The sequence below is a fragment of the Acanthochromis polyacanthus genome, chromosome 5 (genome assembly GCF_021347895.1).
Source record: "Acanthochromis polyacanthus isolate Apoly-LR-REF ecotype Palm Island chromosome 5, KAUST_Apoly_ChrSc, whole genome shotgun sequence".
Lineage (NCBI taxonomy): Eukaryota > Metazoa > Chordata > Actinopteri > Pomacentridae > Acanthochromis > Acanthochromis polyacanthus.
This window is the reverse complement of record NC_067117.1, coordinates 18,767,797-18,782,014: the sequence shown is the minus strand read 5'-3', so window position 1 is coordinate 18,782,014 and position 14,218 is coordinate 18,767,797. Positions and strand designations below refer to the sequence as shown.

General features: G+C 42.1%; 1 protein-coding gene across 2 annotated transcripts in view; it reads right to left on the bottom strand.

Annotated features, from left to right (window-relative positions):
* Positions 1 to 13,790, bottom strand: part of acap3b (ArfGAP with coiled-coil, ankyrin repeat and PH domains 3b) — a 62,873-nt gene extending 49,083 nt beyond the window's left edge. For both annotated transcript variants that reach the window (XM_051948240.1, XM_022201432.2), the window contains exon 1: positions 13,547 to 13,790. In XM_051948240.1, coding sequence (XP_051804200.1) covers positions 13,547 to 13,593 — 47 coding nt within the window. In that variant the 5' untranslated portion in view covers positions 13,594 to 13,790. The remainder of the gene's footprint in view (positions 1 to 13,546) is intronic.
* Positions 13,791 to 14,218: the final 428 nt, after the last annotated feature.

The window sequence follows — 14,218 nt, the reverse complement described above, 5'->3', positions numbered from 1 at the left end:
TTGGATACAAGGAATTCCACAGAGATCTGAGGCTGGGATGCAGGCTGAATAATGTAAAGAGGGGAAATGTGAACGAGGGAAATCTATCAGTTTCTAAGAGAGCAATCAGAGCTCCTGTCTCCTCTCATGTCTCTGCAGAAGAACGACTTGTCAATCACACTTGTGGTTTCAGCCCTGCAGGGGTGTTTGGATTCAATGAGGATTAGTGCTGGTGGGCTGCCAAACACTCGGCGAGCCTGTGTCAACAACCTGCGAGAGCACGATAAATGATGAATGTCATAACACACATGGTCACTGAGATTATAAAAGAAAAGCAAAAAAAGAAACAAATCAAAGTGCTTAAACTAGCGGGTGAATGGAGGTGTTTACTAAAGACACCGGAAGTTAATGTCAGTGGTCCAAAGTTCTGACGCACGCCGGCTTAGCTTCCTCCAAACGGCGTCACATACGGCCCGAGGCAACAGGAAGGTGGGCGGAGGAGGAGAGAGAACTGTGGAAAGGCGACAGAGTAAACAGGAGGAACAAACAGCATATTAAAGCTGAAAATAATAACAGGATGTAAAAGAAAGTTCACTAAACCAAGAGAGTGGAATTAAAACAAAAGCGGAGAAAGTCGGGCTAAATCTGAACCAGCTGCTCAAGTGGATCCCAGATGTGAGGGAGTCACAGTCAACAAACACACACACCATCTCCTCGTCTAGTTTGCATCTGAACCAGAGTGAAACACATGACTATTTCATTTGTCACCTCGGGGAAGCTGTGTCCGAGCAGCGGCCGCCATTTGACAAGACAGCTGTCCGCCTCTCCTACTGGACTCCAGCACTGTCCTCTGTGTCTTTGTGACATTTTTCTGGGAAACGTTGTCGGCAAAGTGTGTTTTCATTCATGTTTAGGTGCCTGGATGTGCAGCCATCCCACAGAGCAACCCATGACGCATGCAGTGTGCTTAGGAATGATAATTGATAAGAAATTATCGATGTCAATGCCATTATTGATGCCACTTATCGATTCGATTCCTTATCGATTCTCTTATCAATGCCTGATAGGTTGTTGTATATGGAAAAAAAAGCAGATAATGCCCGCGATCGCTTCTTCCGCTCCATGGATTGTTCCCGCTGTGGGCTCTAATCTCTCGACAACTGCACCCACGCAACTGAATACGGCAGGTCTCGCGAGGCTTCTTCTTCTTCATTGGTTTTATGACGGTTGGCAGCCATCACTTTGGTGCATTACCGCCCCATTCTCGCAACGAGGCTAGTGACAGAGTTCAGTTTGGAGAGACAGAACATTTTTTTATTTATTATTTTTTAAAAGAATGACATACGGGCAGCAGTGAATGTCCATAGGTCTGTATTTGCCCACCAGCTCTCTGGGTCCAACGTTTTAATGTATTAGTAATGTGTGTTAACGGTCGTGCATGGAAGCTAGCCATATCATGCTCGCTCTGAGATGGCGTTCAGCTGACTGTGGTCTCCAGCAGAGAAAAAGGGGAATCGCAGATGTAGCACACGTATGTATGTGAAGTGTGGCAGAGTGTAAGTCGTTTTTAGAGTTGTGGTTTGGAGGTTGTTAGTTGGGAAATTCGCCGACAGAAATTGCGACGGCAGGATGAAGTGAAAGCAGTAAGGGCAGTGACGTCAAGGGATCGATACCGGGAACCGGTTCTCAAAACGGCATTCGATTCCGGGAAATTGATCCATTTCATATCGATGGCATCAAGGAACCGGTTCTTGATTATCATCCCTAAGTGTGTTAATGTATGAAATATCAGGCAGGTTACCAGGACAACAAGGCGCTATATAACGATGGAGACCATGAATCCTTCCCCATTCATGCCTCCAATCAATCCATCTTTCTCCCCCTGTGATCCCTCCATCCCACAAACAACCATCCATCAGTTGTCCTCCCTCTTCTGTTCCCTCCATCTGCATCACTTTCTCCTCATCCACCAGACAAATCGACTCAGGTAATCTCCCGAAACTCAATCCGCCTTGCTGCCACAGCCCTGACACTGATTCATATCTACCCCACACCCGCACCACCAATAAAAGAGGCGGAAGAAAAAAGGATAAAAGGGCAAGAACAGGATATCAATTCTGTACTTGACAAATGTGTGCAACTGGTGCAGTGAAAGAGACGACTAAGAAGAAAGGATGTTGACACAACAGACCTCTTTCTTTTTTCTGCCACTCAGTGAAACCAGTTGGGTTGCCGTTTGTGAAAGCGTGCAGGGCTCAGCGACACAAAATAATTCCCACATTGTGTGTAGATGACAAATATCCACTTGTGGCTTAAAACTCTCTTTTTACAGGAACACAACTATTAGTCACAGCAGCATCAAGGGCAGGGATTTCTTTGACTGGCTGTGATGGTGAATTATATACCGATAAACAACAGAAGAATGTCTCTGTTTAATAGACTGTCTTGCAGAGCAAGTTTCTCCTTCTAATACATTTAGGTTTTCACATAAGTCTTTTGAACAGCATGTAAACAGTGGGGACTACCGTTGATGATTCATGTAGCAGTTTAGTTTTAAAGTGGTTTCTCCTGAACGAGACACGTTTCAAGACAAGAGGTGATTCACTGATCTTTCAACCATACTGTATAAAAATGTGCAGCATTGTGTAAGAAACATCCAAAACAAACAAGAAGCCACCATGAAGATGAAAGTTCTGTTTCTTCTGACAGAAACAATCACTGCTTGGAGACTTCTTCTTTCTGCCTTTTGGAGACACAATGTTCTCCTCTGGAACCATTTGATTTGCGGTGTGAGAAACCGTCCACTGATTGACCCTTTCACCCTGTGGGATACGACCTTGTACGTGGAAATGTCATACTATGGTTCCATATGCTGCATGCCAGTCTGCGCACCAGTTTTCAGTGTGTGCTAGCAAACACATGCTGCTGCATGATTTACTGCTTCATGCATGTGTGCTTACATATACTAATGTCTTGGAGCTTTATCCATGCATGCCTAAATGTGTGGCAGCCAGCGCTGCAGTCTGGCCACCACAGATGCATTCCACATATTACACACCGGCTGGGTCTGCTGGTTTCCCAGTCGTGTGATTTAACGACTTCCTGGGGAGTGAACTCTCCACAGTTCAAACACAGGTTCCATTTTGAGCGCTTAACGTCTGTGCACCTAAAGCTTGTTTGTCTTATGACAAAAGATATAACTGCCACGACACATCACACCGGCAAACTGAGTTTTGAAACTAGAAAAGCTTTAACATCTGCGGCTAAGTTAGGACAAAATAAAGCTTTAAACTAGGCAGGAGACCCAAGGATACACAAAAATGTCTGAGAAAATACAGTGTAATGCCAGGATGAAGAAAGCAGCCCAGGAACAAGATGCAGGCAATTTATTTAATAGTTTTGATTCGAGTTTCAACAGGCCTTGGCAGGATTTTAACAAACTCTGCATCAAATGTTGATCTCAATAGGGAGGTTATGAACAATGAACTATGAGGCAGCATGAGATCTGTGAGAAGGTTCAATTCATGCCACATTTTTCACTCTTGTAACTCACGACAAGAACCTCATCTGTTCTGAGCCTTGGTGCTTAGAAGCAACATCTGACCTTGTAAAAAAGTTACTTCATATGAAGCCAAACACACTTTTCACAATGTCTCTGATTTGAGGTTATTTAACTTTAATTAAAAGTTTCAGAGTAGCTGCTAATTACCCTTTGCTTACCGACCCATCGATCATTGCTCTATAGTTGGAAAATTGAATTCAGAGAGAGAGGCATTATAGTCGTGATGATTAAATGACCATTTGCTCCACCATAAAATGTGACTGTTGAGTCGTAACTTCCCAGACTCGTCTGATTTATTACTCTCTGGTCTAAAGTAAACCCCAAGTTGCAGGCGCCATGAGACTTGAAGTTATGCTTGTTTCATGTACAGTTGAGCTTTAATCTGCTCTCTCTATGGATAAGCGTTGGGCATGGAGTCGTAGTAGCTTGTAGCCTAACCACAATCATAACCAAGTGTTATTTTTAAAGTTGAACAACAAATCATTATATAATGGGATGACAGATTACATTTATGACCAATGCATTCACTGCTTTGGAGCCAATATGCTGCTAAATCAGTGTGTTGCTGTGACATTACTTAGGAACTTTCTGCTTTTCTAACCAGATATATCATAACATCTATTAAACATATCGGCAATATTGGGAGCTGTGAGATGCAGGGCTTAATAAATGATAAGTTGCCTGCATGAAACCTTGTGTTGTAAGTGTACTGTGCTCAAATTAAAATTATGACCTCCCTTACAACACTCTTGCTCTGCTTCTTTTGAATTTTGAATGACAAACTGCTCTGTGGTTCGAGGATCCTGCTGTGGAGCGTCACATTAACTTGATCATGAGGTCCATGAGGACAGCTCTTAAAATAACGCAGACTAGGTAGGTTAAAGGCCAGATTGATATGGATAAAACCAAAAGCCGCTGCAAATCACGTGAAGCGGGGAGACACTAAAATTGCCAACGAGCACAGAAATCCTCAGCGGACAGATCGAAGGCTCACGCGTCCTTTGAATTGAATCACACACTAACTGTGTCAAACCATTTCTATAATTCTATATCTTGAACACTATGGAAAGGGAAATTGTATTGCGGTTCTCAGGGTAAGAGGCTGATAGTGTGTGAGCTTTAATAGGGTGTGTAGGCTATCCGGTTGATTTAATCAGCGAGTGTGGTTACTGATAATCCTATTTCATATATGGGTCCCACACTAAGTCTCTCTCCGACACGTGCGGCAGAGCGGCAAAAAATCTGCTGCACCGTGAATTAAGTGGACGTGTCCACGTGCTGGACTGATGCTCTCTCGTGAACATGTCCAAGTATTGTGTGCTTGGTTGGAATATGAGGATGTGATTAGCCTACATGCTAGCCAGCGGGCACATACTGTACATGCACGTGCGACACAAATGCAAACCAGACAGAACAATGAAAACCACCGTATTTGCTTGCTATGGATTTGTTTTTTGAAATCAGAAAGGGGCTTGGCTAAATCGTGCCATCTGATCTTGTATACTCGTAAATATCCAGTGCTATGTGAGAGGAATACAGGCAAGCAAAGCAGGAAAACCAGATTTGCGAGCAGAGAAACAAACCCTGATCTGTTTTCAAGCAAACAGAACAGGAGCCATATGAGATGCTGCGTGAGCAAAAATGCAGCTTGCAAGTTCTGGGAATGTCAAAAAAAATACTTCCAGAGAAAGTATTACTGGCTCCAACCTTTTGGGGCACAATAAACATCTGCAGATAGAAACTGACTTCAGCCTCTTTCTGCATTTTGTCATTTTAACTGCGAACTGCAGCAGCATGCTCATTTTATCTGGCGACAGTGATTCAATGCATATATGCTTGAAAAACAACTTGGGTGTGGCTGCTCTCTTTATTCACCTCATCCACTGTCATTTTACGGTGACTTTTCTTTGGTGAGGAGAAAAAGAGCACCACCAGTTTCTATACTGGATGATTAGACAGCACATCGATGTACCAATCCCCTAGCTCAGATACACAACTTCTACATTCCTTTGAAGTAACCACGATTTTTCATGCTTCTGACATGACAGACTTTGTTTTGTGCAGCTCACCGTTGGAGAGTTCCACCGAGGCCTCCACCTTCACACACACAGTGGGAACTAAAATATTTATGTGAACTCACGGGAGATGTCAGGCATTTTTATGGGCCCAGCCGTTCTGTATTGTCTTTTTGTGACACTTGCAGGTTAGAAGAGTTTAAAAGGTCAATGGGTAGTTAAACGCTTGTGTCGCAGGAAGGAGTTACTGATCTCATTGTAAACACTGTCAGGAGTGTACGACCAACTAAGCACCACATTACTGTCTGACAGGGATCCTCAGTCTGCTGCAGTTTAGGCTTTCTGAAACTGTAGACAAAGCTCAAAACTACTGCATCATACTGTATGTGTACAACAATAAATACATAAACACTACTGACATTTTCAGATTTTAAAAATTTTGGAAATTTAAGTAATGAATTGCCAAAATCTTACATTAAAATGAGTCCATACTGTCGGACATGTCCATTTATATACTATATTTTATACACACGTGGACAAAATTGTTGGTACCCCTCAGTTAAAGAAGGAAAAACCCACAATTCTCACTGAAATCACTTGAAACTCACAAAAGTAACAATAAATAAAAATTTATTGAAAATTATATAATCAAAAACAGCCATTACTTTTGAATTGTTGATTAACATAATTATTTAAAAAAACAAACTAATGAAACAGGCCTGGACAAAAATGATGGTACCTCTATAAAAGATTGAAAACTATTTGACCAGAGTGACATGATTAACTCAGGTGTGTCATTTAATTGACATCACAGGTGTTTCCAAACTCATAATCAGTCAGTCTGCCTATTTAAAGGGAGACAAGTAGTCACCCTGCTGTTTGGTGAAAAGGTGTGTACCACACTGAACATGGACAACAGAAAGCGAAGGAGAGAATTGTCCCAGGACATCCGAAAAAAAATGATAGACAAACATCTTAAAGGTAAAGGCTATAAGACCATCTCTAAACAGCTTGAAGTTCCTGTGACAACAGTGGCTCATATTATTCAGAAGTTCAAGACCCACGGGACAGTAGCCAACCTCCCTGGACGTGGCCGCAAGAGGAAAATTGATGACAAATTGAAGAGACGGATCGTTGGAATTGTATCCAAAGAGCCCAGAGCAACCTCCAAAGAAATTAAAGGTGAACTCCAAGGCCAAGGTACATCAGTGTCAGATCGCACCATTCGTCGTTGTTTGAGCCAAAGTGGACTTCATGGGAGACGACCAAGGAGGACACCACTGTTGAAAAAAACTCATAAAAAAGCGAGACTGGAATTTGCAAAAATGCATGTTGACAAGCCACAAAGCTTCTGGGAGAATGTCCTTTGGACAGATGAGACCAAACTGGAGCTTTTTGGTAAGGCACATCAACTCTATGTTCATAGACTCAAAAACCAAGCATACGAAGAAAAGAACACTGTCCCTACGGTGAAACATGGAGGAGGCTCAGTAATGTTTTGGGGCTGCTTTGCTGCATCTGGCACAGGGTGTCTTGAAAGTGTGCAAGGTACGATGAAATCTGAAGACTATCAAGGCATTCTGGAGAGAAATGTGCTGCCTAGTGTCAGAAAGCTTGGTCTCAGTCGCAGGTCATGGGTCTTCCAACAGGACAACGATCCAAAACACACAGCCAAAAACACCCAAGAATGGCTGAGAGAAAAGCGTTGGACTATTCTAAAGTGGCCTTCTATGAGCCCAGATCTGAATCCCATTGAACATATGTGGAAGGAGCTGAAACATGCCATTTGGAGAAGACACCCATCAAACCTGAGACAACTGGAGCTGTTTGCTCATGAGGAGTGGGCCAAAATACCTGTTGACAGCTGCAGAACGCTCATTGACAAATACAGAAATCGTTTAATTGCAGTGATTGCCTCAAAAGGTTGTGCAACAAAATATTAAGTTATGGGTACCATCATTTTTGTCCAGCCCTATTTCATTAGTTTGTTTTTTTAAATAATTATGTTAATCAACAATTCAAAAGTGATGGCTGATTTTGATTATTTAATTTTCAATAAATTTTTATTTATTGTTACTTTTGTGAGTTTCAAGTGATTTCAGTGAGAATTGTGGGTTTTTCCTTCTTTAACTGAGGGGTACCAACAATTTTGTCCACGTGTGTATACACTGTGTGCATGTCACCGCTGCAAAAACAATGCAAACTGAAGTCAATTTAGTAATCCTTGAAGTTATTTGCAGTTGACTACATTATCCAGATGAAGAACTACTTTCCCCTTCGATGCCTGCTCATGTATTAGACGAAATGTAGAGATTTTAAACCTACATAAATACACCTTCCTAAATACAAGACTAAATCAAGCCTTAATGAATTGTTTGACCTTCCTATACCTTTAAAGGTAAACCTACAGCCTCGGAGGGAAAATCCCTCAAGATTAGGGCCAAATACAAGAGATTTGTTTTCTATTTCATGGTATTTTCCAGTAAACACCTCTGGACATTCTGTAACTGAGCGGTTTAGAAGACGGAGTTCTCAAGCAGAGCAATTTTGTTAAAGTTGTCTTTAGCATTAAAAAAAACAGGACTGATAAAAGCTCTAAAATGAATGCAGAACCTCAATATATGGAGGGTAAGAAGATAGGGATTGTAGGCCAGCAAGGTTGTTCCTTTCCGCCTGTGCACATCTCCTGTGTACAAGGATGCATTAGAGAGAGTGGTTGGAAATGAGTGTCTTGACATTAGCAACTTAATGTGAGTGGTCTGGAATCTTTCTAAACATTTTGATGTTGCAGAGAGGATCTATTTCTGGTGACGTTCAAAAGGTTAGAGCCTCCGAAAGAGATTTCCCCCAAAATAAGTCACAGACGGGCAGACAAGGTCATCTGGGCGCTCAGTTAAAAAGCTTCATACTTCCGTGAAACTGTCCTGGGACATTTTCCAGGCAGCACAGTATTAGCAAATGTGCAGTTCATCACTGTCAGCTTACACTGGCAACAGGTAATCTTATTCAGCACTTTAATGCATTTTCTCATCTACTGTAAAATCATCTCCTCTGTTCAAGGTCGCCATGTACCGCTCCGTTTACTCTGCAAGTAACACAACTGTGCTCTCTCTGCTGGCACAAACACTGTGAGCAGCTGTCTCTCCATCCTTGAATGAGACAGACGGACAGGTAGTTTCCATGTCTGCCAAATCTGCTGGTCACTCTTGGCAACAGCAGCGCTACGTTCCTCCCTACCTCTGGGAAAAGCAGCACAAGGCGTATTTACATATTTCACAGGCACCTGACCAAAAGGAATATATTATCTCAAATAGAGACGCAAAGTGATGATGTGTGTAAAAGGAGGATTAGAGGAAATGATGGAGAAGGCAGGGAATAAAAATGCAGACAGGGCAGCACACAGATATCTAGAGCATCATAAAGCACTTAAATCTGCCAATAAATGCAGACATGCTTTTAAAATAATGCAGGAAATCACATATTAGAGGGGCCAAGAGCCTCTTTTCACATATTACCTAAAATAATTTACCAAATCCAGTTTACTAATGAATGATGTCATCTTAGAGTATCTGTACTGGGACTTTTAATACCATTTATTTCATAGTAAAAGGACTTTAACTCTTAAAACCTGCAGATGTATGTCAACTGATGGGACCTAACACTGACAACAAGAATCAAAAGGAGCAGCACAAACAACCATATCTTGCATAATTCTCCCAGTACGATATTTAAGACCTTTCTCCATTAAACAAACACTGAGAGGTTATGACCTCTATTATTCCAGCCTGTAACCATAGCAACCAGAGGGGAGATAAGTAGCGGACAGGAGCAAAATAGATGGAGTGTGAATCAGACCTGAAAGGAACAAGCAACAGTGCTGTATAGACATGACTGCATATTTGTGATTTTTACAGTGAAAAATGTGATAGTTATTTCTTCCCAGGAATAAACTGCGACATGTTGATACCTGATGATGGAAGAGAGAATTTGAATATGAGCTAAAGGAGCATGAATGTGCAGAAACAGGTTGTAAGAGGAACACAAAGCTGTCCTGGTGTAATAGCTGATGATTGCTGATAGTCTACGTGGTGATTAGTTTCAGTTAAACTGAACATTGTAAGATCCGCTCTGGTGAAAATCAACTATTTTAATTGTCGACATGTTTATAAGGTGCTTTCTTAATAATGCACATATGAGCGAAATAAGCAGCCAATGTCATGTCTGAGCATTTAGGCCTTGAAACTGTCGTGTACCATCAATCTCAAAAACAGAGATTCACACTGACAGTGCAAAATAACAACTTGTCATTGTGTGGCATAGAGTAGTTTTACTGTGTTTGAGCAGACTCAGACAGTGTTTGAGCTGGTGTGCTCGAGATGCAGCGAACGGCAGATTTGATATAGAAAAGCGAGGCAGGGACTTCATATATGCACATTCTAAAGAAGGCACCAGTGTAGAGTTTCATCTAAGCCATTTGAATGCAGTGTGGGCATTTTCATAGGGAAAAAATGTAAATCAGATATAAAGAAATGAGTTTTTAAAGGTTTCATCGTGACAGGAGAGGCTGGTGCGAGGCTGTTTAGAGATAGATCCTCTACAACAACTTCAGTAAGGTTCTGGAGTTTCTGTCTGTCTTACAGGAAGTTGCTGTTTGAAAAATAAAATACAACACTGTTTAAAACTGAATGGGATGTTAGTGCAAAAGAACAACTCCATCTGCTGCCTCCACTCTGTTTTACTGACTGGACGACATGATGATGAATATTCTATGTTGGAAAAGGACTGAGAAAACAGACAGAAAGAGGCAGAAAGGCGCATCGTGGTTCTCCACTTACCCATTGATATTTCCCATTTTCATTTTTCTCATTTTGTCATTAGTTTACATATCACACAGGTGCAATAACACAATGGAGACACACCTACTGTGTGCTTGATATTATCACTAGATGGGCGTCTTCATGGGACTTTGGCACCTGACCAACAACCACAGTTGCACAATGTATAATAATGAAACTCTGCGGTGATTAATGTAATCATACTACTAACTACACTGTTTTTACTTTTCGTTATATATCAAAACAGAAAATGCACAGATTCGTTCTGAGCTGAGAGTAATGACAAAATGCTTCAGGCCAGCAAACACTTGTCACAATGAAACTATCCTCTTCCAGCGAGACTCTAAATAATGACAGCGTGTTTTCAGAGCACCCACTCTCCTCTTCCATTCTTAAATTTTCTGTCCTCTTTTCTCCCAGATTTCAGTCGTCTCACTTACAGCAACCGTTGCTAGGCAACAGCTCACACCCACCCATATGCATATTAATACTTATATCACAACAATACAGTCAATGAAAGGGATTTATATAAGTTTTAAAAGGATCCAGGGATATATTCTTTGAATTGAATGTAATTAATGACATTTTTGCTCATTCTGTTATAATATTCAATAAAGATTTTACATTAATGCGTTCCAGTAGTTTGTGTGTATTTGGTAATGTGCTGGTTTTAGTTTATCATTACGACTTTGCCTCAAATTTGTCCTTCAAACAAATGAAACCACAAGCAAGATAACTTCTGTGGACAGAGTGTAGAGAAGCCACAAACTGGAGCAGTGGTGGCTAACATCCGACAGCGAAGTGCCTCAAGGCAATCAGATAACCATTTAATAGCAACAAATATAGGCAGGTGCACACAGGAGTCATTATCACGTTTGGTTAAAGAATGAGCGAATGAGGCAGGTGACTGCTGAATAAAGAGGCAGGCCAGAGAAGAAGCCCGGACAAAAAGATGTGGGTAACAGACACGCAGGCATACCTTTAAAATTCTTTCATGCTCACATAGTCATGCAAGCACGAATACAACACTGGCACAAGTTGAGACCTGCAGTGTGAGGGTGTGTGTGAGCTGTTTTAGCAGCATGTGTGGGAAGACAGACAGGACTGGTTCTCTGCTCTTCCTACTCCTGTTTCTCCGCAATGACACAACGTGGAGTGGAGAATTCTGCAATGCCTGTGTTTAATTATCAGGATAAGTCGTGTACCACTGGCATCAGACCTGCTGCTGATTTTGGAGTTAATGATCATTTCGGAATGTGCCAATCTATAGGATCTGTGTGGATTGTGGTGCTTATATAGATTGAAAAAGAGGCTTTCAGGGACACTTCTCAAACTTTCCACAGCCGAGCTAGTTGTACTTGATGGTCCAGAATGTCCTCAGGATTATTGTCTCTGTCCTCATTGTCAAAGCTGTCACTTCCACTGTTCTAACAGGCAGAGCTTTGTCACGTGACTTTGCCTTAGGACAATGTTGCCTTTATTTCAGAAGTTCTGTCAGTGTGTTTATGTAGCTGCATTACATCTCCATTTTCGAGTTGAAATAGTCTTGTTAATTGGATAATGTCATGTTAACTGGAAAATGAAATCCATGTCAAGATCTTATCCCAAATATGATCAAAACCACAAAAACACTTGACAGAACTGTGAAATAAATCTACTGCATCTCAGCTATATGTATGTAAAGGACACACTCATCATTCTTCATCTTCTGCATCATAATTATTGCATTGCACAACATAAACTGTTTCCTGTGATCCAACAAAACAGCAGCATCAGCTTCCTTTGTGAGTGGTGAAATTTTCCAAATAACGTTCTCGGTAAGATCATGGGAAACTGAACCGGCAGAGAAAAGGGGAAATGTCTGAATGCGTGCTGCTGCTCTTTCTCTTCCTGACCTTCTGTCTCTCATTCATCCATCACCGCTGAGGTGGGATTTAAGGAGCAGATTGGATGTCTGTCTCCATCAGATTCTGCCTTTTTTCTATTTCGCTGCTTGCATTCTCACTCAGCTCTGTTAGTCTGTGGATGTATACAACTTTACACCAACAAAATTAGTTGCCAGTGAGAGAGATATAGAGGAAGAGGGAGAGGGAAGCAATAAAAGAACAAACAGAACAGAACAGAACAGAACAGAGAGCAAACACAGATGCTGACATGGAGAAACGGAAGCGGAGGCAGGAAAAAAAAAGTCTTGCTACCCGATGTGATACATTTCTTTGTCTGTAAACAGATTAAATGAACATCCTGCTCCTTTTCTGCTGAGCACGTATCTGCAAACCCATCTGACAGACATAGTTAACAGAGGATCCCTGGCCTACATGTCTCTTCAGCTTCTGGTCCCACCGGCCTACACAGGAGTGCAGCCAGACTGGCACGTGGACTGAGTACGGCTACAAGCCTCCAGCGGGCAGGCGAAGGGGGCCGAAGAACTGGATCCGTGCCCAGGAAACTAGCTCCAGTCCTGCAGAGAGCGTGCACTCATCCCTCCCTGTTGCCTCAATGCCAACCTGGACTTGTACTACTACTGCTGCCTGGCCTGCAAGGGCATCTCCTCTCCAGTGTGCAGACAGCTGGTGACTGCAGGCCCTCCTCTGTTACAAATGTAAAGACTGCACCCCTGAAGGATCCCCCTCACACACTCACAGTGAAGGAGGGTCCCCTGTTAGAGGGTTAACAAAGACATCATGCCAGCACTTATCATTTCACATTCAAGCAAAATGGATCCTCACTGTGCGCGGCAATGAGAGTCCCTCCTCTCACATGTACACAGCAAATTCACATTTAAAAATCAAAACCATCACTTAGGGAGAACTGACACTTCTGGAGCAAATTTATCGCAGTGCAAATAAATATCCAAATGGTGACATGAGAGAAATTCCAAGAAATGACTTAAGAATTGAGCCAAAATGCGTAAAAGGGGGAATAAACCGGGCAGACAAACGGCATCCTTGTTGAACACATGAGCGAACCAGACATTAAACACCACATCCCTTCATTTACCCTGTTGATGCCTACATAAAATCCGCATGAGCGAAGCGTGCCGGGCCCCGTGTTTAAAAAAAAGAAAAAAGAAAAAAAAAAGAAATCATGTCAAAAAAAAAAGGTGTGCCATTTTTTGCGCACCACTGTGGTGTGCCGGAGAGGAGCAGCCTTACCTGAATCGGGGGGAATCTTTTATACATTCTTCAAAGTCCACCGTCATTTTTGCGTTTTATCTCGTGTATTCCCTCTTCAGTCTGCCAATGTCATTGCCCGAGGCGGGATGTCGCTTGAACCGTGCGGATGGTGACTGGTGTCCCCTGACGCGCAGCAGTCTGTCGCCCCTCTCCCGGTGGCACCGTGACACAGAATGCGAGCGGAGTGCGCGGCGGCAGGCAGATTACTACAACACTGCCGCCGACACCGGAGAGAGGCGTAGCTGCACCGTGGAGACTGAAGGAGGAGAAGGAGAGGGCCGAGCAGACCCCACCTGCAGGAACACAAGGAACCATGGGAGGGAGATAGATAGATAGATAGATAGATAGATAGATAGATAGATAGATAGATAGATAGATAGATAGATAGATAGATAGATAGATAGATAGATAGATAGGGTTTTCTATTAATTTTAACAGTGAAAACTTATAGACCATAAGGAACTTCAGTGTAATAATCAAAATAAACGCATAATAGTAAGAGATAACTGTAAAAAATCCTATAAAATACACCACTCATGCAAAATTCTAGCTTCATCTTCTTTGTTTTTAACCACTTAAGACTCAATATATTGTCACAACTGGAAAAATTCATACGAAGAGAGGCCAAGGCAGACTGAGAATGAAAATGAT